The following is a 25,088-nucleotide window of genomic DNA, read 5'->3' as shown; positions in this document are numbered from 1 at the left end:
TGTCTTACGCTTCATTTAATCTGAAGAATATTACAGACTCTTCGTCTTCAGATATAAGTTATAACGTTACAGAACAAGCAGCGAATTCAACAATTTAAAAACTAAGTGTACACGGTGTTAAATCCTGGCGACAGTCCTCCCAATCTGGTTTTTTAAAAAAGTCATCCCTGCCCCCATTCAGTAGACGTGCACCATGCCATAGAGGAATGTCCAAAACAGGACGTAGGTGAAGAGGCCTCCGATGAGACCTCCTGTAAAGAGCGGTCTTCGTGATTTGAAGTATTTGTTCCACCTCCTTCCCGCTTTGAGAATTAAGAGCAGGGAGAGCAGGACGGAGGCAAGCAGGTAGAAGATGAAGCCGTAGAGGCCGGTGAGGCCGAGGATGCCGGCCGTGGCCCCCGACAGCGCTGACACTGAGGTCCGGCAGTAATCCAGGACAGCGGCGTTGCCTCGCACAGCTGCCTCGCTGATGAACGGCGGCCCTTCCCGCTTGGCCACCACAGCGGCCATCGCACCCGCCGGGGTTCAGCCTCTGCTTTCTCGCGGAGCTGCAGAGGGAACCAAGTTACAAGTGGCCCCGGGAGCCTGGCGAGTTGCGCTCACGCCGCCCCTCCCCCCCGGGACTTCCAAGACCTCCCACCATTCGCGGATCTCGGACCTTCGCGAGACGCAGAGGAGGCTGAGGGTTCGGACCGGCCCTGCCCAGTTTCGCCCAGGTACCTGCAACACGGCGGCGGACGCAGACACTTAGCGTTCCCTCAGACGGCCAGCGGCAGACAACCTCCCCACGCCATCTTGCGCTGGAGGTTGCTGGGAGGACCCAAGTTGCGCATGCGCCAAAACCTCGCTCCCGCCCCCTGACGCGTACGCGGCGGGCTCCTCGAGCACGCTCCACCCCCTCCCCGTCCTTCTGCGCACGCACAGGGACTTGCGAAAGCTGAACAGCGCTCCGACCGGTGACTGGCTGGGGATCTGCTAACTATTCATGAGGGGGCGGGCCGAGTTGGGTTGCCTTTGTTAACCAAGGAGGGCGCGGCCGCTGGGATTTTCGCTGCGGGCTTCACTGAGCTGAGCTTGGTTGCCAGATTGCGGTCGAGATGTCCTACATCCCCGGCCAGCCGGTCACCGCTGTGGTGGTGAGTGCGCTCGCGGGCTCCTCCTCGTCTTGGCTTGTCCCCACTTTGCAGATAGGTAAACTGACGCCCCAGACAGGTTGACAAAGCGTTGAACCCAGGGCTCTTGCAAACCGGCGCCAGGGCTCTGGTCCCGGCTCTGCCTGAGCGGGACCGCGGTCTTCCCCAGCCAGGCAACAGAGATGGCTGGGACCCAAGCGCCTCCTGAAGACCCTGAACCGAGGCCGGACCCCGCACATTACCGCCGCTGCGTCGGACTCCTTCCTGCGGGAAGGACTGAGGAGAAAGTCCCCAGCTGTGGGAATACCGGGAGAGCGCCCCCTTCCCAGGCCTGAGTCCCCAGCTGAGCAGCCGAGGGGGGCGGGCACCGGGCCCGACGTCCGTGAGTCGCAGCCTCTGGAATGAGGAAGTGCTTCCTCCGCTGCAGCCGACGCCGCCGCCCAGAAGGAAACTTGGGGGGTGGAGATGGCCTGAGCCTGAGTAGCAGCCCAGTATCCTTCCCATCCAGGCTTGCTTGTTCGGACCTTCCGCCGCCCGCTCCAGAGTGAAGGCTCATGCAGTTGGCTCGCTCCTGCTCCAAACTTTCCCCGGATCCCTAGCCCTGGGGCAAAGTCCAGGTTCCTCGCCTGGCACTTCGGGCTAGCTCAGGGCCCTGCCTACAGCCCCCTCCCCCCCCCCCCCCCCCCCATTGCCTTGTCTTGGGTGCCAGATGCTATTAGACTAGGCAGAGGGAAGAAGGCAGGCTGGGACATTAGACTCAGAAGCCAGTGCCAAAGCTGAATGAAGCCTGGAGGCAAACTCCAAGGCGGAGGTGGGGAAACTGAGTCCCAGAGAGAAGTCTAGTCATGTCCACGCCTAAAGGAAGTCCTCAGGAAAAACCCAGATCTCTGAGAAGAAATGCCTGCCAGGCAGCATTGGGTCAGATGGAAGTCCCAGTCCTGAGGCCATGGGACTTGCCACAGAATCTCAGATGGGTGTACAGCGGAGCTCCTGCAGTCAGAAGTTGGCAGGGTGTGAAGCTGCTGATAAAGGTGGCATGTGAGTTTGAGCTTAGAGAACGAGCTGTGGCCTGGGAAAGTACATTTCTGGATCTGGGGACAGCTGTCCTAAGCTTCACCCTGGCCGCACCAACCTTGGCTTTCTAGATCCCTAGCTGCCTCAGAGAGAAGGGGCCAGGTTTGCTTCTTATGGAAAAAAGGGGGTGTACGGGAGGCACCAGAAAGGGGCCGTAACCTTCCTGACTTCACCTAGTGGGTCAGTGACAGGGCCTTGTCTTCCAGCCCGAGGGCCTGTACTCCCTTCTGACCTTGAGGGTGGGTCAATGGTGTGCAAAGTTCTGTTTTGGAGGAGGGGGAGCAAGCCTGGAGGAACTCACACTTTTGGGCACAAGGACCTAGGTCTAGTGGGCCTAGTTATACTTCCTGCTTCCCCTCTCTCCTATTCTGGCAGGTCCGCAGGCCTTCCTCAAAACTGTAAGACCATGACCTTCCAATTCTTGGGAACACTAGGATCATGTCTGAACATGGTGGGGATCTGGCCTCTCCCTCTTGTGTTTTGGATTGGGGAAGGGGTAGAGGAGGCTTCCTTCCTGCTTCCTTCCATGTAGTTACCATTTTGCGAATGTTAAAACCATTTTCGCTTCTCCTCTGAACTCTGGTTCCATAGGTCCTTCTGCCTTCTGGACACTTGCCTGGGTGGCTCCTGGAACTCCAAAATGCTTCTTCAGGGTCACCAGCTGAGAGATGGTTGTGTTCAGCCAGGCCAGGTGGCTGCGTGTTTCCCTTGACTCCTCTCCACCATGGGCAGTCCCCAAGTCTGTTGACCTCATTTTCCAAGTAGTCGTGTTCCCTGGCCTCCACATCCCACCTCTGGGATACACCGTTGCCCTCCTGACTACCCAAGTGGTCATTCTAGCCTCAAACCTGACCATGACCAACCTTACTCCTGGGAGCCCTAGTGGGCCCAGAATCAAAATCAGGTGTCCAGACTCCTGTCACTCCTTCAAGGCCTGCTGCAAATGATCCTTCCTCCGTCCAGATCAAGTCACTTTGGTTTTTTTTCCTTCCTGTTAGAACTCAACTTTGGGTGAGGGGGAGTGGTGGGGAGGGGGCGGGGGCGGGCAGTGATCTTGTCCCACCCCTACTATTTGGTGATTGAAGGGTGCCTGCTGAGGGCTTTGAAAGGAGCTTGGCAGTTTGGGGATCACAGACCTAGAACCCTCTTCTGCCTCCTACACTGCATGAACAGCAAGGTCTGGGGCTTAGGGAGAAACTCCTTCCTTCAGGGCTAGCCTCTTGGGCCCGCACTCCGCAGCTTTTCTGATCTGGCCCCAGCCTTACCTCAGCACCCAGTTCCAGACCTATGCTGTACACTCATCTCATGGACATGTATCTGTACCACTTTCAAGTCTATGCTCTTGTCCCTTGGCCAGGACAGCCCTTCCTCTCCTTTCTGTGCAAGTTTGAACTTCTCTGCTTTTCTGGAGCATCTCCAGTCTTGCCCTTGATAGCGTTGGCTCAGCAATGAGCTGCCTCAGCAAGGTATCTACATTCCCTCCCCCCACCCCCCACAGGGCCTGACCCCTTCTGCCCTGTGTGGTCCTTCCCCTGGGACATAGCCCCCTTCCTCTCCCCTCCCAATCCATAGCAGCCATAGCATGCTGGCTCTTGGGCCAGGAGGGGCTTAAAGCGCATGTTGACTAAGGTTGGTGCCTGAGACTAATAGGAAGGGGAACAAGGCTCCGACAGCTTGCGTAGGTGGATTGTTGTGGCTGAGTTCTGAGTCTCACCCCTGTCTCCCAGGCTGGTGACCAGCTGGAATCTTGAAGAGGGCCCTGGGCCCCACCCCCTTGGCATGGCTCTGAGCTGGCTTAGCAGCCTGAGGCTACTGCTGGACACAGATCAGATTTGTTGTCCACATACCCACCTGCCTCCAACATGTTTTTCCCTTTGCCAGCAAAGAGTTGAAATTCACAAGCTGCGTCAAGGTGAGAATTTAATACTGGGCTTCAGCATTGGAGGTGGAATTGACCAGGATCCCTCCCAGAATCCTTTCTCAGAAGACAAGACAGATAAGGTGAGAGAGACCAGGGGCCTGGGATCTCTCCATTGGGCTCAGAAGCCTGAGATGGTGGGTCTCTGCTTCCAGGGCCTTCACGGAGGGAGCAGACCTCTGTCTTTCAAATAGTCCTCCCTAAGAAGGTTTAAGAAATGATCTGGTGGGAATACATAGGGATGGAGGTGGGGGAGTGGACCTCCCAGCCCTAGGAAGACTCACTCAGGAGTCCAGGAGGAACAGGAAGAGGCCGGCAGGAGGTGCCAGAGCATGGTGGGGCAGCCCCGCTCTCCCCTAGGCTGTCTTGGCACAGCCTGTGCTGGGGGCAGGCTTGTGCAGAGTTGGCTGGGAGTTTGCCATGTTGGGCTTTGCTTTCTGGGTAAGGGACCAGTCTAATGACCTAGGCTGTCTCTTTCCAGGGCATTTATGTCACACGGGTATCTGAAGGAGGCCCTGCTGAAATTGCTGGGCTGCAGATTGGAGACAAGATTATGCAGGTAACACATGTCCCAGACGAGGAAAATAACGCTTGGGTCAGGGTCTGAAGCACTTGGGTTGGGGGCTGCCCCTGCTTCCTGGGGCACCTGGGAGGCTCCCTGAAACTGTTTGGAGCCCCTGCTGGTGTTGCCCCCAGAGGAAGTTGGCTCTCTCCTCTGTGTGCCTCAACTGTGGTACTTGGTGATCCCTCAGCCAAGAGACATCAGCTTGGGAGCCTGCTTGGGTGACCCAGGACCCCAAAACCCAACCTGCTTCCAGATCCGAGAGGGCAGAAAACTGAGGTAGGCTCTATTTTCTCCTTGGGCCAGGTGAATGGCTGGGACATGACCATGGTCACGCACGACCAAGCCCGGAAGCGGCTCACCAAGCGCTCGGAGGAGGTGGTGCGTCTGCTGGTGACGCGGCAGTCGCTGCAGAAGGCAGTGCAGCAGTCCATGCTGTCCTAGCAGCCTGCTGCGGTCCCTGACTTGTGCCTGCCTGCCTGCATTGACGCCACCACGCTCTGTTTGCCCCTCATCTTGGCTTCTGATGTGTGCTGGGCCCCAGCTCCGAAAGGCCAGAGCTGGTCCCAGAGGCCTGTCCCTGGCCTGACTCGGCCTTCCTTCCCCTCTCCCACCACTGGCTTGAGCCCTTGGCTTGGGACCAGCTCTCTCCTGCAGACACTGACGGAAATTAAGGGCCTGGAGTTGAATTGTATTCAGTCTGTAGTGACCACAGGTTTGGCCCGCAGACTCTGCTGCTGCATGGCCTCAGCAGTGACCAGATGGGCAGAGGCCCCACTTCATGAGAGCCACCACAAAGTCGGAGGATGCCAGGTGGGGCCGGCCTTTCCCACACTCAGTCCCAACTGTAGGGCTTGGCCTTGTCCCTGTGTCTCAGCTCTGCAGTGACCGTGCCCCATGTTTTTCCCTGCCTTCCCCGGCAGGGACTCGACACACTACCAGAGGTGCTACAGAGGTTTGCCCATGTGGAAGCCAGGCAGGCTCACAGTTCACCCCATTACACCCCATTTCCCCGAGGGGTGCTGACCTCCCCAGGGTTCACCTGCTTACGAGACTTAGATGAAATTCGAGGCTGACATTTCAGGGCAGTTCTGAGGATTGCCATCTCTATGCCTGTGCGTTTAACTTTATATTTTTTTAATCACAACTTTGATACAAAAGCATTTTTATCTTACTGTTTGGAGGTGCCAATTCTACTTCTGAATTTAGCTTACTAATTCACATCTGGGAACAAGCATTGCTCTGGTTCCTGTGGAAATGGGGCAGTATGAAGCTGCCCATACCTGACATCTTGTGCCCAAATAAAGTGCTGGAATTCATAAGGGGTTTTTGCTGAGGCGTGGGGTAGGGACATCTGGGGATGGATGGCAACTAGAGCTCTGGTCGTCGGGCTGGCTTAGCTTGGTCCCCGTTCACTTCTGAGACAAAGCCCAGCTATTCCCAGGCCTGCCTGTTGCTGTCTGGTCAGGGCTGCCTCTGTGGGAACGTCTGGAAGCACCTTCACTGGAACTGGGGGCAGGGAATTCCGAACTTCCCATGTGTCACTTATGTGCTGCTGCACCTTGCGGGGGTGGGGTGGGGGGTGGGGGAGGACTCATGGGCACCGAGGTGTTCATGGGAACCCCTCCCACCCCCCGCCAAGACTCTTGGGAGCATGCAGTTTCCTGCAGGCAGGAGTGCAGCTCCACATTCCAGAGGCTGTCCTCCGAGGAGATGGAGGTAAGCTGGACAACACTGGGGCCTCTGCCTGGCCCAGTGTTGCTGTGCTACTGGCTCTGGGGATTACTGTCATTCATGGATCTGCCTACAAGCGTCAAATCCGGTTTTCCAAATTTTCAAACTGGAAATTTGGTATCTCCTATTTTTGCAGGGTGGCACCCAATAAAACAGGTCTGTGGGCTTGGTCAGCCTGCAATCTCTGCTTTTGGGGAAACAAGATCTGAAATTCTTTGATATTTGGATAGAGGAAGAATCTGGAAGATAAGACCCCACCCCCACCCCCGCCAACATGAAGAGTATACACTTAACCCACCCAACCTGTGCTCACAACCACAGTCTAAGTGTCATAGAGAGACCTGGTACCTGTGGGACCTACCTGGCCCTGAGCAGGCAGGCATCTTGCACTACCCACGAGGGCTCCCCGATGAAGTGCAGGATCGGCATGCAGCTACCTCGGGATCAGTGTACTTTGCAACCCCTGGCGTTTCCTTTCACGGGTTGAGTAGGGCTGTCTCCCTAAGCCCTAAGGATTGTTTCTGAAGCCAACACACCTGCCTTCTGCATCTGGCAAAGGCTCAGTGTGCAGAAAGGAAACAAATCAGGTTTTAATTAAGGATACAGGCACCTCACATTGATCTCGTAGTAAAAAAGTCTTGAGAGTGAACTGACAAGGCACATCCTGGGACACTCCCCTCCTGCCACAGGAAGGAGAGCTGCCTGGGATAGAAGAGAAGGGGGTTTGGAATAAAGGTTGGGCCCATGAGGATTGTGTGAGGTGGTTTCAAGTCCGTATGTCAGGCTCAGGCTCCTGAACAGCCAAAAAATTGGTGAGGCTCAGGTAGGAATCTGGGGGAAGTGAGGGAAGGGGGCCAGTCTTCCCCTGTAGGGGAGCTACACTCACCAATTGGCAGGTCTTACAGGCCTCTAAGGCACAGGTGTGTGTGTGTGTGTGTGTGTGTGTGTGTGTGTGCGCGCGCGCGCACACACACATGTCCATCCCATACTCCAGATGCAGGATGAGGAGCAGTTGAAGGGGATTACGTGGGGCCCCAGACTCTGGGAAAGTGGAGGTAGGCAGAAGGTGAAGAAATTAAGCTACTTACTTCCAAAACATCCCTCAAAAAAATCCAAAAGGGGTTAGTGTGATAAAGATCCAGAGGGATTGGGCATAAGCCTAGCTCAGAACCAATCTGTTGGGCACTTCAAGGCTCAGAAATACAGTTTCTTTGCCAGACCCTGGCCTGGGCCACCTGCGATTAAGTTGTGGGAGTTGAATTACGTAGGAGTGTCAGGACGGTGAGTGCTCAGAGATTGTGGCCTTCAGAGAAGGGACCCCAAAGGCCTGACCCCAATATCCTATCCCCTCTGCCACCAGCACCAGCACCTCTGAGTCCACTGGCCACGTCACCAGGCTGCTTGGTCTCTGGGAACACGGCAGTGGCAGCAAAGCGCCCTTGGTTCACAACTGCAGGGTCAGTCCTTCAAGCTGCTCCCAGAAACACTGGTTGTTTAGGTCAAGGCCTTCGGCTCCAAGCTCAGCACTCAATCCTGCCTGGGACGGCTGTCAGAACCCGTGTGTGCTGCCTGAAGCCTTAAAGAAAATAAAGACGGTGGCATCAAGATGCAGGAGGGCCAGATGCCTGGCCGGCAAGGCCTGGGAAGGGCCGTCAGCAGTGTGGTTTTCCGTATCAGAGCAGAATCTGGTGTCTGTCTCAGAGAGAGGTTCCTCCCCAGCCCGGCCTGGGAGAATCCTGGCTGAAGGCAGGCTGGTTTGCGCATAAGGCGTTTGGCCCCGAGGAAGAGAGCGCTTCAACACTGTCAGCACAAGGCGCCAGCCCTGCACTCCAGACTCTGCCCCAGCCTTCGTGGCGGGCGCAGGGCCTGGGCCATTTATGCTGGGTCCCTGGGTGCTAGTTCAGTTGGTCATACCCTGGTTTCTTTCTGTATAAGCAGAAGTGCTGAATGAAGAAGACAATATCGAAGAAGATGGAGAAGACGCTGAGTCCAAACTTGGTTGGGTCTCCAAAGATCAGTGTCCACTGGTCTGTTAATAGCCACAGGGGACAGAGTTTGGCTTTAAGTTGGCAGCTCCTGAAGCAGCTGGAGCATATGGGGCTGTGGGGGTGGGGGGTCCTCATATGGGGCTGTGGGGGATCCTCATATGGGGCTGTGGGGGTGGGGGGTCCTCATCTGCCCAGGAAACCACAAATCCTCCAGCTGCCAAGGCCCCTAGGTAAGTCTCACCTTGGGTGTTGGGATTGGCTTGGATTCCCAGGCTGAAGGACTGGGGGTCAGATGGAGGGGTGTCCCAGGAAGCCTGGCCCCCACCCTGTGCCTCCAGCCCGCTGAACGGGCAGGCAGCCTGCTGGCTGACTCACCATTGTTGTAGGACTGGAGGAACATCTGGAGGAGGCTGAAGCTGCCCCCGGTGAAGTCCAGAAGCACGTTACCAATGCTCCAGCCCTCGGTGCTTTTGTAGTAAAAGTTCATGTAGGCCTGAGTCAGACACATGGGCAGACATAAGGTCGGCAGTGAGGGGGCCGAGTGGCTGCCTCATGCACCTTGTGACCGCCACTCTAAACAAGAGCAGCTCTAATTCCTCCCACTCATGTGCTTGGGCCTCAGCTCCAAAGAACACAGTGACCTTTGGGCTCTGACAATCTCTGCCAGCAGAGGAAGCAGTATGGGCGGGTCCAGGGGGTCTCATCTGGGTGCACGGCCAACAGCCCTCCTCCTCCCATCCCTGCACCTAGCAACTGCAAAGGAGTGGGGGATGTTGCTTCTCCATAGTCTTCATCCTTTCCTGTTCTGTGACAAAACCCTGCCCTGGTTTTCTAGCAATTGATTTTTCTTCTCATCTCCATTGAAGGGTCTTCCTAAACTCAGCCTGGACTTCATGTTGTGCTTATCAACATAGGCTAGGAGTCTGATTGTCTGGTCTGGTACCCCAGCTCCACCCCGGGAAGGAGGTTATCTCGGGAGAGTTACTGGAGTTCTCTTAACGTCAGTTTTCCCCATCGGTAGAGTGGACTGGACTTCCACCACAGCTCTGGCTGGGCTCTGGGGACTCTGCTTCCTAGGTCTAGTGGGTGGGTCTACGTGGACATCCCCCCACTTCCTGCCGCCGCTGCTCCACATCCTTCCTCCAACACCAGAACCCTCTGGACTTCTCTGACTGGGGCAACCTCCCTATCATCCAAGAGGGAGGGCATGGCCCCTGTGGTGGTCTTCTCTCAGCCAGCCACCTGTGAGTTCCCTTTTGTCCTCTCCCACCCTCTTTTATGCTTGCGGCCACCTCTCCAGTTTTGGGACAATTCCAAGCGTCTCCAGGTGGGGCTCCTGCCTCCTAGACTGACCAGGCCCAAGCCTTCCCACACTCAGGAACTGTGGCCCCGGTTCCCTCAAGACCTACCCCCCTCAACTGCGAAGCCTTCTTCCCCAGCCCCCTAGGGCCCTCTTATTTTCAACACTGCTCAGCCAGCAAGGAGACCTTGCTCATCTGGGTGCACGGCCAACAGCCCTCTGGGAACACGGCACCCCCCCCCCCCCCCCGAATGCCCCCTCCTCTCTCATCCACACAATTAAGTCCTGCTTATCCTTAAGGCTCTTGAACTGTTTCCGTGCCCTCCAGGAGATGGACCTTGACTCTGGCAAAATGCTACCCTTCCTGAGCCCAGGAAATACAAGCCTCCCTGCACCAGGGAGACTGAAAAGGGGGCTTTTGCACTGGAAATGGGGTAGGTTAAAGGAGGCCCTAGATTCAGGGGTGGAGCCCACCATTAGCAGCTATTTCACGCCTTCCCCTGTCCTGGGCCATTGGGCTATGGGGCAAGATGTGTTTGACTCTAGGTCTCTGCATCTGAATAGGCCTTAGTACTTGAGGGAGCATGCTGAAGGCCCCTAAAGTGGACCCTGGATGAGACCTCTGAGGAAGGCATTTCTGGATGGGAGATGGAGGTCAGAGGTCGCAGCCCCTGGCCACTTCCTCTCACTTAATCTTTTCCAAGTATCCGGCTGCTGCTCTTCAAGGTCATCAGTTGTGCTAACAGGGGGGGAGAGTAGGGGGCAGACAAAGTCATTAGGAAAGACTGGGATGGCGAGAGAAGTGACCTGGACAACCTGACTCTCAGAGTGGAGCATGAGCTCAGAGAAGTCTCCACTGACTTCCTCAGGCGATTCCTGGCTCCAGGGAGGAGCAGCAGTACTTACGGCCGGCTTTCTGCCTGGCCCTGCTCTGGCTGCGCTCGTGGCTTCCACTGCAACCTTCCATTCATGCCTCCTCACCCCAGCTACGGGCTGCCCCGTGGGAGGACCTGGGGTCTGTATCTCATCCCTCTCACTCTAATGGCCATGTGAAAAGTAAGGAGGGCCCTGGAGGTACCTGTGGAAAATACTTGACCAGCGTCACCGCGAGCTTGATGTAGGAGAAGCAGAAGAGAAACCGCAGCCACGTGGTTACCCCGACTGCAGCCAAAATCATGGTGATGAGCACAAAGAGCCACGAGAGCACCAGGAAGCAGATGGCAGGCCAGGACACGTGCTGGCTGCCTTGCTGAGGATGATGGAGAGAGGGAAGGGAAGGGGATAGGTGGTGGGGGTTGAGAGTCCAGTGCCAAGCACACCACTGTCGCTATCAGGATCTCTAGTTCAGTCATTCTTGGACTTTCCAGAGCCCATTTGCTTTTTGTTCCCACACTGCAGAACGGGTACCTCTCAGAGGCCACCAAGGGCTGGGAACGTGGCCCCCAACACACTGGAGGCCTGGTGCCCCATTCCAGCCCAGATTTGTTCCATGATCCAGGTGGAGCCTGATCATCTCTGGAATCTATCCCTCACCCCTACCTTTCCCCAAAGCAGGTCTCCTTCACCAGGCTTCACAGAAAGGTAACCTAGAAGGTCCGTGACAGTGGGAACCAAGCAGTCCCCAGCTGACCTTGCATGTGCAAAGGGAACTCCCTGAAGGAAACACTGCACCCACAGGGAAGTGAGAGAAGACGTGCAGGTCAGTGATCCCCTGAAAACCGGCCTTATGGTGCCTTCTTTGCTGAGGCACTCAACAGCCCCCAGCAGTGCAGCGGAGGCCATTCTCCTCAGCCTGGCACTCCAGACCCTTGGACCCCTCAGGAGCCTGCTCCCCTCACCGGGACCCTGAACCCCAGCCACAAACATCTGGTCATAGTTCCTCTCACTGCCCCCTGGCCTTCAGAGTTCTGTCCTCCCACTGGGGCCGCCCCACCACCACGGCAACATCACTTATACTATGGACCACAACTCAGAGCCGCTTCCTTGACGCCCTCCCCCTCCTCTCTGGTTGTGTCAGGGCCTCCATGAGCTGCCCGTGTCCTCCCATCCTACTCAACTCTCAACCCGTTGGGTCATCACTGCCTCTGTGTCTCTCACCCCACACCTGGGGGTCCTGAGGGCTTGGGCTCATGGGTGTTCCCTGTGTCCAGCATGGGGCCGGGCCTCTTATCTCGGCCCCAGTAAGCAGATGCCGAGTTTCTGTGTCTTCTATAAAATAGGAGGTATGGGTGGCGGCTGGCGGTGGTGGGTGTTGGCACCTGAGGTGGGGTGGGCACCAGCTCATCTCTCACCTCGTACAGGAAGCACTGCACGATGATAACCAGGGTGAGGGCGACTGCGTGCAGGCTGAAGAAGACGTCGTTACTATCCACGGGGTTCACTCCATTGGGGTACTTGAGGAAAAACTGCTCCTGTTTGAGGGGTTGGGAGAAGCCTGGGGGTGAGGTGCAGCCAAGCTACCAAACAACCGGGGCCAAGCTGCAGTGGGCATTACCTTGATGTAGGGCACCCAGAAGAGGCCAATGTTGAACACACTGTAGGCCACGAAGCCTGTCAGGTTCAGCGCCACGAAGTCAAAGCTTAGACCAATGACACTGGCATGGGAGCGACAAAGAGACAAAGCAGGGTAAAAGGTGAGACTGGAAAGATGGGAGGGGACAGAGCTCCCAACACATGGGGAGGAGGGCCCAGCTCTCCCAAGGAGAACACTGTCCTCAGGCCCCTTTGCACACCGCAATCGATGCCACACTATCCCACCCTCTTGGGAACCAGTGTCCTCCCTCCTTCCCCTGTCTCTGCCTCCATAAGTCCTGGCCCGGAGGGAAGTCTGGAGGCCTCTTTCAGAGAGAAAGCATCTCCGTCCCTGGCTCCCAGCTTAGCAGCCCTATGAGGCCCATGTGGCTGGGGTAACTGTAGGACAGCTTGGGTCCTTGCTATGCAAAGACACAACTCTAGGCCCACTTTGTCTTTAAAGTCAGGGTGGGGTCGCTTAACCTCCAAGGCTGAAGGACCCAGCTCTAGCACTGCAGCAGGACTTGACACTAATTCCTGCAGGGCTGGATGGACCAAGAACCGCAGATGTGGTGGACTCCTCCCTCCCAGCACATTCTCTGCTTCCCTGAGAAGCCCCAATTTGTTGCTTTCACAGGGAGGGGCTGAACTGGGCCACAGACCAAATGCCTAGCACTGCAAGTCCTGCCACAGGCTCTTAGAGCTTTCATACTGGACAACTTTCTAGAAAGGGCAGGAAGAGAGAAGAGCCGAGGAAGAAAGTCTGAACCCATGCTGCCTACAGCCTCGCTGGGATGCCTCCCATCTTACCAGCCCCAAGTGACTGCAAGTAAAGCTCAGTGAGTTGGTTACCTTTTCCGCCTCCAGTTGGTGATCACCTGAGGGTAGAAGGAAATGGACCAGGCCACAAAGTAAATCCAGCCAATCACCTGGTTTATGATGCTAACGATATTGCTGTGGACGACCAAGAAGCGGATCCTCGGGCTAGAAAGAATTTGGGGATGAGCAGAGGCTGGGCTCGAAGGAAGCCCCCATGTGCCCGACGATGCCCGCCTCCCATCTCATCATTTAAGCCTATGTGGGCTGAGGCCAGCCTACCCGGTCTGGTTGGAATGGTTTCCGTGCAGATAAGCAGTAAGTTGTCCAACATTTTGAGACGTCACTTGAAAAGAGGAATCTGTCACGCCGGGAGGCACCACAACCTGTTAGGAAAACTGAATTCGATCCAGTGCTACATAGTTATTGGGACCTGAGTGTCCAGCTCCAGGCTCCACTCTAGGAAATAGTGGGATGGATCACACACAGTTTGGACCTTCCAAGAGCTTACTAACAAAAGGGAGAAACATTGGACCAACTACCCCTCCCCCAAGAACCCCCTCCCCCCACCTGTGTGTTAGACTTTCTGAGCAGAACAATAGCCCTGCCCTCAGGCCTCAACTCCCAGGGAAGGTGGGACAGCTCTCCTCTCACTAACCATGTGATCTCAGGCAAGTTATTCGACCTCAGTTTGCTCACCTGTACAAGCGGATAACAGAAGTGTCTACCTTTCAGGGTTGCTATGAATGACATAAAGTCCATAAATACTATGTCTGTTATTACTTCTACTTCTGCTATTATGGAAGGCTCCTCAATATCCACAAACAACATCTGCCCCACGCCCAGTGTGGCTGCCAAGTGACAAAACAGAAGAGGTACAATCAACAGACACTTGTCAGGGAGAACATTCTCACCCTCATTTCTGATAAACATTTTATGTTTATCAAAAGTTCTCTCCAAGAAAGAGAGAGGCTTGCCTGCAACATCTGATCTCCCAGTCATTTCCTTGGATACTCTCAAATCCCCCGAATGTGGCAGGGAGCAGGATGATACCTTTGCTGACCCAAACTGTCTCCCCCTCTTTGCTCCTTGGGTAATGTAATGCTCTGGGCCCCACACCTCCACCCATATCACAGGCGTTGTGAGGATGCAGTCATTAGAATTCAGTGGCTTCTTTATGAGGACCCTGGAAGGACTTTATGTTTTTAGCACTAGAAATCAGGGGGCTTTGGCGGAACAAATAAAATGGTATGAGCGGCTGCCGCAAAGCCCAGGGTCTAATTCATGGCCCACCTCTTGCAAGCTACGTCCTCATGGTGCATACTACTTTTTGCTATTTTTTTCTCATTTTTAACAGGTTTTCTTGGCAATGTTGTTTGTATATTTGTAAGTGGGCCACTATGTCCCTTCAGGAACTAGGAAGGAAGAAAACTGGTCAACTGGAAATCAACTGGTACAGGGCAGAAGGAAATCATAACTACCACTATCTTTTTTTTTTTTTTTTTAATTAATAAACTTTATTTTTAAGAGCAGTTTTAGGTCCACAAAATTTACCACTATCTTTCACTCTGTGCTTTCTTTCTGCATGCCAGGTACAATCCTAGACATTTTATACTCGCTATGGCTTTTAATCCTCATAACCCTTGTCAAGCAGACATTATTAACCTTATGTCTACAAGTGAGGAATCTGCGATGTGCTGGGTGGGGTACCTTGTCCAAGGCTCATAGGTCAGGCCCCTAGTTCTAACCAGTAGTTTCCAAAGGCAGGAGACAGGACTGGCTAGAGCTGGATGGGAGGGGCCATATAGGTTGGCTCCTGGAAAGTGGGTTGGTACTCATATGGATCACTCTAAAACTGGATTTGACTCCCACCATTGATTTTTTTTTTTATTATAGTTGACATACAATGTTATCCACCATTAACATTTTTATGAAAGTGAATTATAACATATGTGCAGAAAGGTTTACACATCACAGCTTGATGAAATAATATCCACAAACCAAGATCAAGCACTCGGGTCAAGAAATGGAACACTTCCAGCATTCAGAAGCCCTATTCGGCTCTTTTCCAGTCACACCTAAGCCCCAAGGGGAAACCACTATGCTGACCAACACCACAGATTTGCCTTGACTGGGTGTGCACTTTATGCAGAAAGAAGCATACAGCCTACTTTACTGTGTCAGGCTTCTTTTGCTTAAAATGATGTTTGACTTTCACTGATTTCGAAAAGATGATACTTTTACTTAGCAGTCTGACCTGAAACTAGGCGATCAATGTCATTCCTCAGAGTCTAAATTTGATCTCTAAATTTGATCTGTGGATCACGCCAGACGTCAGCTGGGTGCCACAACCTGCTGTAAGAACCACCAGGCTTTTCTTACCCTGCAGCAGGCTTCATACCCCAGGGCAGGAGGAAGTGGTGAGAAGTGGCTCAGTCTAATGAGGCGTGGTGCTCACCAAAGGGTGAGAGGGGACTCCCTTCCCACACAAGGCCCTTCTGGGTTGACAGGCTTTATCTGATCGCATGCTTTAGTGCTGTTTTCTTGCCAGGGGCCTCAGAGCCAACTTGCAGCCTATTTCTACAACCACACAGGGCCTGTGACATGCCTCAGAGTTATCCCTGCATTTATTTTGTCTTTTTTTTTAAACCACTGTTTATTCTCTACATTATTCTCCCCTATTGGTATTTTTTACTTAGTCAATTTGTAATTGGCTCAAATGTTGGTAAGGTAGAAGCAGTGTGTATATTAACATATAAATGCATAAGGGCTATGAATAGTGATCATTAGACAGCATTTGGCACTGATTTTTGGAAATAACACTCAACCAATGGAATCTCAGAATAATGCTTTGCAAACTTCAGTGTGGACCTAAATAATCTGGGATCTTGCTCATACGCAGGTTTTGAATCAGTAGGTCTAGGATGGGGCCCATGATTCTGCATTTCTAAAAGGTTTTCAAGAAGGGGCAATAGTATTGGTCCACCAATACCCTCTAAGTAGCACAATTTTAGAAAATCATCATATGAATTTCTTCTACGTTCCCAGGACCATTTTTGCCTCAAATTTCTTACCATCACTTTCCTAATTCCATCTATGTGGCATAAAATGCCCATCGTCAAAGAGACCAACAAAGCCAAAATCAGAGATTTCGAGAATGATGGAACAGGGGCGGCCCACAGTATAAAAACAAGATGGCCTATTTCTACAGGTACGCACTTAAAGACTATTTTGTTACCCAGCAGTTCTCCACCCATCAGTTAAAATTCATTACTTACTTCATCAGGGAGCTCAAGGATAGTAACATTTTTTGAACAAAATGTGATTTGAAAAGTGATCACCAAGGTTGCATTTAACGGATGCCTGTGGAGGACAAGAGTCTGATTACTACTGAGAAGCCGGACACTGTGAGATCTCAACCAACCCTCTTGATTTCACATAGGCCTGTCACTTCTCAAGCAATTAGCATTAAATGTGCTATGTGCTAGGTCCTGAGTCTCAGACAGGTGGGGTCCTTGCTCCTTAGGAGCTTTCTATCTGTATTAGGAGACAAGAAGCCCATGGGGGCCAGGTGAGACCCTGAGAAGGTGGGGAACTGGCTGTGACTGCCAGAGGCCAACAGGACCATGCCATTTGCTCTGGTGGAGAAGGCTTCCAAGGACTCAATTGTGAGCAGGGATAGGTGTGTCCCTAGAAAGCCATGAGATGTGTCTGATGGGAGTAGTCGGTGGTGTCCTCAAGTGTGGATGTACAGGCCTGGAGTTAATTTGGAAGGCTATGGAATGCCACTCAAGGATTCTGGAGAGGGACGATGTGGTGAGGGGATGGCCTGTCAGATTTATAAGGTATCCACATAGAGAGGTGGCAGGAATTGGGACGGAATGCAGGTCTGTTAGGGAGCCTTGCTACCAAAGCTTTGGTCTGTGATCAGACTGCCCAGGAGAGGTAAAGAAAAGGCAGAAGGGCAAAGAGTAAAGGACAGCGTTCTAGACCTTCATCCTGGGGAATCCTCCTGGCTGGGAGGCAAGAGTAGAGAGAAGCAGTGAAGAATATGGAAGAGGAGGCAGGCCCTCTGGCAGTCTGTACTCGGCCAGCACCTCACCCCTAAACCAGCAAAGGTCAGCAAGGAACACTCTCAGACAAGGCTAAGCATGAGGGTTGCCATGAATGGGATTCACCCAGTATGTTCACTTCTGCTTTCAGGAGGGATCTCAGAAGTGTTGGCGAGCAGCTCAGCAACTTGCCCCTTGATCTTCAGGGCTGTCATCAAATGCTCAGAGCCTTGGGAAGGACCACCCTGAGGTCTGACATCAACTGCTGGTCACTTAAGGACATCTCTTGGAAGGGGAAAAGGTTCACGTCTCTATGGAGAATCCCCCTTCCTCCTCTTCTGACCAGAAACAAGGATTCAGCGGCTGGTGGGGAAAGACTCTAGGACCTCAATCTGCAGACCACCTGCTATCGCCTCTCTTTCTCTGGCTTGTCTTTTGGTTTTTGTTTTTTTTTTTTTTTTTTTTAAATTTTTTTTTTTTTTTTATTTTTGGGACAGAGAGAGGCAGAGCATGAACGGGGGAGGGGCAGAGAGAGAGGGAGACACAGAATCGGAAACAGGCTCCAGGCTCCGAGCCATCAGCCCAGAGCCTGACGCGGGGCTCGAACTTGCGGACCGCGAGATCGTGACCTGGCTGAAGTCGGACGCTTAACCGACTGCGCCACCCAGGCGCCCCTTGGTTTTTGTTTTTAAAATTTTATTTTCTCAGGAGAGAAGGGACTTGATAATACCATATAGAATACCATATAGCATATCCACTGACCCTTCTCTGGCTTGTCTTTTTCTAATTTTTATTTTGAATGTTTATTTATTTTTGGGTGGTGAGGACAGAGCATGAGCAGGGGAGGGGCAGAGAGACAGGGAGACACACAATCCGAAGCAAGCTCCAGGCTCTGAGCTGTCAGCATAAAGCCCGATGTGGGGTTTGAACTTGTGAACTGGGAGATCACGACCTGAGCCTAAGTTGGACGCTTAACTGACTGAGCCACCCAGGCACCCCATAGCTTGTCTTAAAGTGAAGAGGCAAAGGCATCACACTTGAAATATGAACGGAGCCAGGGGTCAGCTCTGACCCAGCCACAGGGTGAATGGACTCGGCTGATGGTAGAGTTGAGCCCGGGAACTTACTGAAGGGTGATGCTGATGTTGGCCGAACTTCCATTTTCCAGCTTCACAGTGGGAGGAACAGTGAGATCGACTGTCGACTCTGGAAGGGCCCAAACCAATGACAAGCCATCAGGTCAGAGAACTCAGGCCCACAAGGAAAAGCTGGGACAAGGATCCCTGACATCTGAACTCATGAGCGCTGACTCACGGCAACCCCCATGTTCTAGGAGAAGACGTGGACGTCCTGGGGGGCATAAGTGATGGACCTGGAAACCTGAGCCTTCATTACGTTCTCTTCCCTCTGACACCAGAGAGACAGAGGCAGACACAGGCCTGAGCAGGAAACAGTGTAGCTTCCTCTTTCCCACACCAAGAAGCTCTGGGGCTGAGTTACCCAGAGATAGGAGCCCCAAAAACTGTCACGCAGGAATTCAAGGATCGATCCGGGACTGGAAAATGTGGACTTGAACCACCTCTTCAGATGGGAAAGCACAGGGGTCTCCTCTGTTCATGGAGCTAAAATGGCCCTGTAGAACTGCTCCAGCCCCTTCCTGTACTCTCAGAGACACACAGGGCCCAGCTATCCTGTTTCTAAAGAACCCCTTTGGGCTCCATACTAACTTAGCTAAACCCATTCACTGATCCCCTTCCTGAGGCTGACTCTGGGGGGCTGGAGAATGGTGAACACCACAGTCTCACATAGGGATTTCTTCTTGGCATTAAGGTGTTGATGCAGGATAAAGTAGACAAATAGGCCTTGGGAGCGAGGGCGGAAGCAGGTTGGGAAGGCCAAATACCCTAGAGCAACCTGGCTATAGAACCAGAGTGAGCCAGCCTCTCCCCGACCTCTTCCAGTGTTCTTTGGGCAGCCCACACTCACACCCCACCCCTACTCCCAGGTGTGCTCAAAGCCCCAGGCACCTGTCCACCTCACCTCCCTTACCTCGAGGCCTTCACGGTTCTGCAAGGGCTAAGGAGTGGTCATGAATCTAGACTGGGCAGGAAAGGGAGTCCACAGGGGAAAGAAGGAGCTCAACTTGATTAAAGAGGGAGCAGCTGTAGGCAGCCCCAGGTTTCTCTCTCCCCACTCCCCTCTGGGCAGAAGATGAGGAACTGAGATCTGAGATTTTTAGGTGTTCAGATTGGAAGGGAACATAAAAGTTCCCTAATTTAACCTCACTGTCTGATCCCATTTTTCATTACTCCTACCTGGAAGGTGCTCTTCCTCTGCCTGAACATCTCTAGGAATAGTAACCTCATCTCCTGCAAAGGAATTGGCCAGCCTGGAACTTGTACCCCCCGGGCCTGGCTCTGCTGCCTGGGGCCCCTGAGGGGCCCACATTAGCCCTGCACACATGAATGCAGACCCAGGCTCTGTCACCTGCATCTGCAAGCCTCCAAGCTGAGACTCCCACAGTCCGAGGTCTCTAGTTCCATGCTCTCAGCACAGCTGCCTGGCTGAGTGCCGCTGAGTAGGTCTGTCCCCATGCTGGCCCTTTCGGAGGCCAAGCTTCTCAGAGTCGAGTAAGATGATCCCTCCCTTAAGTGTAGCCTCAGGGCCTGGAGGCGGCTTTGGCAACTCTGCCCCTTTTCCACACTCTGATGTCAACCCGAAGCTTTGTTCTGGGCTTGTTCCGGGCTTGCACAGCTGGGGGTGGGGTGGAGCGGGGTGGGGCAGTAGTGCGTAAGTCCCTGATGTTACTTTCTGTCTAGAGTTGAGGGCCACACTAGACAAGCAAAACCACTGACGAGACAGTGCCCAGGACAGGGATACTGAAAGTGAGGCCAGGCAGCTACCCACACCTCTGGGTCCACCCATAAGCTCTGGTGCCCTAGGGTTCTGCTGGGCTGTGGTCTGGGTGAGTGAGAGATCAACATGCCTTTGCTCATCCGCAGTCTTTGCATTTTAAAAGAGGAGGCTGTGAACTCTCATAGAACCACATCAGGGAATGTTTACTCTCCCCTCACTTAGAGCCAGGGAAGACAGTGGCACTTAGCAGCTGACAGACTGGGTTCTGAAGTCACACGGTTCATCCTGGCTTTGTCACGTCCTCGCTGTGTGACCATGGGTAAGGTTCTGAGCCTCTATGGGTCTGTCTTTCCTCACCCATAAAATGGGGAGAATGGCACTACATGTAACACTGGTGTTTGCGACCCACCCTCCACATGGCCTGAGTGCTAAATAATTGCTGGTGACCATTCTCGTCATCATTTAAACACTGCAGAGCATTTTTAAGCCCAAGATGGAAGGCAGTTACAAAGCAGGCATCATATCCAGGGAAAGCATATTTTACAGTTTGCCCTGGAGGAAGAGTCTCTGGACACATCAGAATTACCAAATAAGTCTTAATGAAACCACCCCAAGTTTCCCCTGAGAAAAACCTGGGTTTTTTTTTTAAGAAATACTTGTTGGCACCGCCCACTGTGCTCCCCACCCCACCCACTCTGCTAACACTGTTAACCCATTCTCTAATTATTGTAACAGTGAGAGGTGGGTATTCTCATTTACAATTCAGATATAAAGAAACTGAGAATCCCAAGAGGGAGTGTCTTGCCCACACGGCTCAGTGATGGAGGCAGGATTCAAACCCAAGTTTCAAGGCCAGGTTCTTGCCACTAGGTTGTAGTACCTCAAGATTCCACCCGGAGAAGTCAGGCACCACAGACTCTGAAGGCCAATCATCTCATCCAGTCCTGGATGACCGACGCCCAAAGTAAAGAGCAGACAGGCAAGGCAGGATGAGGTCAGAAACCCAATTTCACTCACTTGATTTTATAGTGGCTTCCACCATTCTTTTTCAATGAGATTCAGGAAAGGAGGTGAAGTAATAAAATGGAGCAGGGATCCTAGGCAGGTTCCACCTTTGCTGTTTTCTAGCTCTGTGACTTTGGGGAAGACTTTTACTCCCTCCTGGGCCTAAGTTTCCCCTCTGTTTAATTGAGATGGTGGTGGCTGGATATGCTCTTCTCTCCTAAGGCTTTATCTAAAGCCTGCTAATGCGGGTGTGACATACACTTGGGCCTTTTAGGCCCCGAGAATATGATCCCACAGGTCTGGGGCGGGATTCTGGAATCCGTATTGAGGAACACCAGGATGGTGCAATCTTCCCTTTCTTGGAAATTGCTTATCCACAAGGTGTGACTGCAAAGTAACATGACTGATTGTTTAATAAACCTGGAAGAGCCTTCAAGAGGCCAGATAACTGTAATGGTACAGCCACTGTGTATGGTTGGGAAGCCTCTGCAGGATTTGTATTGCTTGTATAAGGTTCATTTGAAATTGTTAGGGATTTGAAGATATCCCTTAAATAGCCTTGCTATTGTCCCTTGACGATAGCCAAGCTGATGATCAAAATAACTGGCCTGCCATCTTAGGAGTGCTAAACACTTTCTTTTCTTTTCATGAAGGAATCTCAGCAACGTTTCAGGCAGTAGGAGAACTGATAGAATGATGCAGCCCTCTAAGGGCCCTGCTCTGAAGATCGAGCTTCACAAAGATGCACAAACCCTAAGGCATCTTTCGACGACCAGCCTGCGTTCTGTGAGGCCCTACCCCTTCCTCGGCTGCGGCACCCTGTTCCTCGGTTCCTAAGAGAAGGTCTTTTCATCTTACCAGGGGATGCCAGGCAGACTCCTCAGGTATCTGAACCCGAGAGAAGAACCAGGTACAAAAAGGTGGCCACCTCATTTGCTTCTGCGCATCTCCCAGGACCCACATAATTCCTCTGTGAGGTCTACAGGGCAAGAAGTTGTCGGAGTTCCACAGTTTGACTTTGGTGACATGGAAAAGTAACAGGGACCCTGTGAAAAAGGCCAATTATCTTGGAACCGTCTGGCTCCCTGTCAAACTCCTGGACTCCAGACCTGGGTCTGCTCCATCACCGATTGGTCGTTTGGCCACGGGCAGGCAGGCACATGCAGTCTGGACAATCCTAAGCCACTCTCTACAAACAGGTCAGGCCACTTACTCTATAGCACCATCTCCCTCTTTACAAAGAGGCCCATTTCTAAACTTACCACATTTCTCTATGAACTTCAGGGGAAGAAGGATAGAAATCATCAGCCAACTGCGTATCATGTTCTTCAATTTCAAAGAACTAGGAAAAAGAACACACAGCAAGAGAAGTTCAGGCTAAAGTTGGAGCAGCTCAGCAACAAGTGGACAATATGCCATTTGGAACCATGGCATAGACAGTTCATAAAGGACTTTCACCTCACACCTGTGACCTCATGGGCTTTGTATCACCAGCTTAGAGGAGGAGACTCTAGGGTGAGTGGGTGTGAGGAGACTTAGTTTGCTTTGATATGTGGGGAAATGGGCTCAGAGAGGCTAAGCGTGCTGTGTAAGGTTCTACTCTGAGGAAGTAGACAAACACTGAATTTTTCCCCTCTTCAACTGCTTCTTGCAACCTAGTTAACAAAAAGAAAGAATGCACTCTTCTCGGTTGAGGGTCCTTTTTTTCAAAAAGTTATTCACACTGTAGTCAGATATTTGACTTTGTGAACCTAAACCCTTAAGGAAATTAATTTCATTCCCCGTCCGGAGACAAAAGCCTAAGGAGCTAATGCCACCAACTGACATTTGGTTAAGTCCCTCCAGGACTAGCAGGGATCACTCATGATGGGGAGCCAGTGAGGGACAAGGCCCTGATTAGCCCAGGAGAAACTCACTGGTGAAGCGAGGGAGATGCACTGCATAATACCCATAATCCCCGACGCACAGCAGGTGAACCATGTGTCAAGATGGGGCAGGTCAGCATGGATATCTGTAACTTGGTCTATACATGTTGCCTTGGCACACAGAGCCCAGGCCTTCCCACCTGACAGCCTCTGGGGATCCCTGTGGGGACAGCTAGGAGAGGTCTGTGTGGAAACATCCCTTTGGTTTCAGTTTTCCCAAAAGGCCTCAAGGAGCCTCCTGATACACCCCTCCCTTCAAATAAGTCTTCCTCACTGCTCCAGCCTGCCTGACTTCTGCTTGTCCTTGCCTCCTCCAGGGGCCTCTCTGCCTGATGCAGCTCCCTTTGACTGTTAGGTCTTATCTCCGGAGCTTTTCCCCTTGCTGGCACTGACCTCCTCTCTCTAGCCTTCTCTGGAGGCCTCGCCTTTGGCATCCCTGTGCCCTCTACCACCCACTTTCTGTACTGTGACCTGTAGGGAATTGCTCTCCTGTGTCTGGAATGACCATGCATCTCCCATTCACTCTTGCCACTCTCTGCTCCTCACACCTGCCCGTGTCCTCAAGTTCAGGATTAAGAATGTCCCTCAGGGTAGAGTCTAGATTTTCCTCTGGAAATCAGATACAAATCAGGCCTAACCAACTCTTCTCTCACCCTGCAGGAATGGAATGTGGACTGAAAAACTCAAATATTTGGTTAGCAAAGGTCTCCCAGGCTCAGAGGCTGAGATACCTTGGAGGAAAGACATCCGGACAGATAAACATTAAGAGGTAAGTCGATTAAAATGTGAGAAAAAGGTCAGATTCATAGCTACACACTAAAACTATGTCTTGTGAATGCTGCAAGGTAGAAATGGAGAATTTCATGACAATGGGCTCAGTCAGGCATGCCCCTCTTCCTGTGTTAAGGTCTATTTTCCAGGCCTCACTCAGATACCACTTTAAGAGGTCTCTCACTCCCAAACCATCCATTCCAGAAGAAACCTGTGGCTAGGGGTCTCCAACTCCTGTCAGGTATCTGATTTAGTCCTGTCAACTGTTTTATAACCTGGAATTTCTTGCGTCTCCTCTTGAAGAATACAGAAAGTGGCAAGGAACGTGTACCCTACAGACAGACTGCACAGGTTTGAACCTGAGCTCCCCACTTATTAGCCGTATTACTTTGGGGTGCTATTTAACCTCCTCAAGTTTCAATTTCCTAATGTAAAACAGGGACAGTGAGACTACATCGTACAACTTTTAAAGGAGATGAAAAGTAAAGCATGGCTTGTGGCCTTCCAAAGAGCCACAGTTCACAGAGTTAATTCGTGGTATTAAAATTTCATGGTGGTGGGGACGGTCTGATTAGGAAAAAAGACTGAGAAACAAAGTTGTAAAATGATTACTGCTGTTGCCTAGGGCGCCTAGCAAGCTCTCATAAAGCATAGGTGTTACTTTTTCTCAATTCTGTTGAAAAGGCAGGGCCCAGTCATTTGTCATCCTTTCCTCCAGCCTGAAAGCCCCGGAATGCAGGGCAGGGTCTCATCATACCCAGTTCCCCAGAGCCCAGACCCGCGCTCAGCACATCAACTGGAGTTTCTGAAAGGGCCTTCTCAGCATCTCCTCTCTCCAAAGTAGACTGCAAACTCCGCGACCTGGATTCAGGCGGCAACTAACCAGAAGGCGGGGAAGGGGTTCAGACTTGCACTGGGATAGAGCCACCCACACCGCCTCATCAACCCAACGTCCCCTGCCTCTGCTCACCACCAAGCGGGCCTTTCAACCTCGAGGCTGTCCGGTGTCTCGAGGCCGGGACTGCTGGTAGGTGGTGGAGCCCTGGCGCGGCTGGGGGGGGGAACTAGATGCGCTGCAAGATCTCAACCGACCTACTGTACCAGTCTTTAGCCCTCTGGGGTTCCGTCTGGGATATGGGGGGAGGCTGTTGGGGACGCGCCGGCTCTCACCTGAGATCCTCTAGGCCCGGGGAACCCAACACACGGCACGCAGGAGCCGTTTGTGACTGCACCCGCTTCCCCCGGCCGGCTTGACTTGGGGTGAGGGCGGACCAGAAGTCACCGGACTCCAGCCACCTGATTCTCCGGGTACAGATTTCGGCGCTATGCACTCTGGGAACTGTAGTTTAGTCGTAGCCCGACCATCAGGAAGGGTTGGGGGCGGAGCAGAGGGGCGCAGGCGTCTTGGGAGGGATGAGGGCTCGGGTGTGAGGGAAGATTAAG

The 25,088-nt window shown here is 52.8% G+C and overlaps 4 protein-coding genes across 9 annotated transcripts in view; 2 read left to right on the top strand and 2 right to left on the bottom strand.

Annotated features, from left to right (window-relative positions):
• On the bottom strand, positions 1-842 carry EMC6 (ER membrane protein complex subunit 6). 2 transcript variants are annotated; one of them, XM_058703844.1, is made up of 2 exons: positions 721-842; positions 1-548 (listed from the first exon to the last, which is right to left on the bottom strand). In XM_058703844.1, the coding sequence occupies exon 2, from the start codon at positions 508-510 to the stop codon at positions 178-180; it is 333 nt and encodes a 110-aa protein (XP_058559827.1). In that variant the 5' UTR covers positions 511-548; positions 721-842; the 3' UTR covers positions 1-177. The 2 variants fall into 2 exon arrangements, with proteins under 2 accessions (XP_058559827.1, XP_058559828.1); XM_058703845.1 differs by having other exon boundaries at positions 659-820.
• A 135-nt stretch (positions 843-977) lies between these two features.
• TAX1BP3 (Tax1 binding protein 3) lies at positions 978-6,009 on the top strand. 2 transcript variants are annotated; one of them, XM_058703842.1, is made up of 4 exons: positions 978-1,136; positions 4,089-4,208; positions 4,607-4,684; positions 4,994-6,009. In XM_058703842.1, the coding sequence occupies exons 1-4, from the start codon at positions 1,098-1,100 to the stop codon at positions 5,129-5,131; spliced, it is 375 nt and encodes a 124-aa protein (XP_058559825.1). In that variant the 5' UTR covers positions 978-1,097; the 3' UTR covers positions 5,132-6,009. The 2 variants fall into 2 exon arrangements, with proteins under 2 accessions (XP_058559825.1, XP_058559826.1); XM_058703843.1 differs by lacking the exon at positions 978-1,136 and adding an exon at positions 3,262-3,673.
• A 978-nt stretch (positions 6,010-6,987) lies between these two features.
• On the bottom strand, positions 6,988-24,926 carry CTNS (cystinosin, lysosomal cystine transporter). 3 transcript variants are annotated; one of them, XM_058703839.1, is made up of 12 exons: positions 24,816-24,926; positions 22,212-22,291; positions 18,216-18,294; positions 16,315-16,399; positions 13,319-13,422; positions 13,073-13,204; positions 12,204-12,303; positions 12,001-12,120; positions 10,788-10,958; positions 8,785-8,902; positions 8,336-8,450; positions 6,988-7,997 (listed from the first exon to the last, which is right to left on the bottom strand). In XM_058703839.1, exons 2-12 carry the CDS (start codon positions 22,270-22,272, stop codon positions 7,949-7,951), a joined length of 1,134 nt encoding a protein of 377 aa, XP_058559822.1. In that variant the 5' UTR covers positions 22,273-22,291; positions 24,816-24,926; the 3' UTR covers positions 6,988-7,948. The 3 variants fall into 3 exon arrangements, with proteins under 3 accessions (XP_058559822.1, XP_058559823.1, XP_058559824.1); XM_058703840.1 differs by lacking the exon at positions 24,816-24,926 and adding an exon at positions 24,616-24,779; XM_058703841.1 differs by lacking the exon at positions 8,336-8,450.
• SHPK (sedoheptulokinase) overlaps positions 24,394-25,088 on the top strand; it is a 28,074-nt gene continuing 27,379 nt past the window's right edge. The window contains exon 1 of one of the 2 annotated variants that reach the window (XM_058703837.1): positions 24,394-24,672. The gene's annotated coding sequence lies outside the window, so the exon portion shown is untranslated. Of the gene's footprint in view, positions 24,673-24,884; positions 24,954-25,088 lie in introns of those variants that run through there. The other variant, XM_058703836.1, reaches the window with a different exon arrangement.

This window comes from Neofelis nebulosa, chromosome 16, assembly GCF_028018385.1.
Source record: "Neofelis nebulosa isolate mNeoNeb1 chromosome 16, mNeoNeb1.pri, whole genome shotgun sequence".
NCBI classification, from domain to species: domain Eukaryota; kingdom Metazoa; phylum Chordata; class Mammalia; order Carnivora; family Felidae; genus Neofelis; species Neofelis nebulosa.
This window is presented reverse-complemented; position numbering and strand designations above follow the sequence as displayed.

Excerpts from the sequence above, each read along its gene's own strand:
- EMC6 (XM_058703844.1), bottom strand. The coding sequence starts at position 510 with ATGGCCGCTGTGGTGGCCAAGCGGGAAGGGCCGCCGTTCATCAGCGAG.
- TAX1BP3 (XM_058703842.1), top strand. The coding sequence starts at position 1,098 with ATGTCCTACATCCCCGGCCAGCCGGTCACCGCTGTGGTG. Across the intron at positions 4,209-4,606 it reads CAGAAGACAAGACAGATAAG|GGCATTTATGTCACACGGGT; the intron begins GTGAGAGAGACC and ends GTCTCTTTCCAG. Across the intron at positions 4,685-4,993 it reads TTGGAGACAAGATTATGCAG|GTGAATGGCTGGGACATGAC; the intron begins GTAACACATGTC and ends TCCTTGGGCCAG.
- CTNS (XM_058703839.1), bottom strand. The coding sequence starts at position 22,272 with ATGATACGCAGTTGGCTGATGATTTCTATCCTTCTTCCCCTGAAGTTC. Across the intron at positions 12,121-12,203 it reads TCTGGGTGCCCTACATCAAG|GAGCAGTTTTTCCTCAAGTA; the intron begins GTAATGCCCACT and ends CCCCTCAAACAG. Across the intron at positions 8,903-10,787 it reads TGGTCAAGTATTTTCCACAG|GCCTACATGAACTTTTACTA; the intron begins GTACCTCCAGGG and ends TGTCTGACTCAG.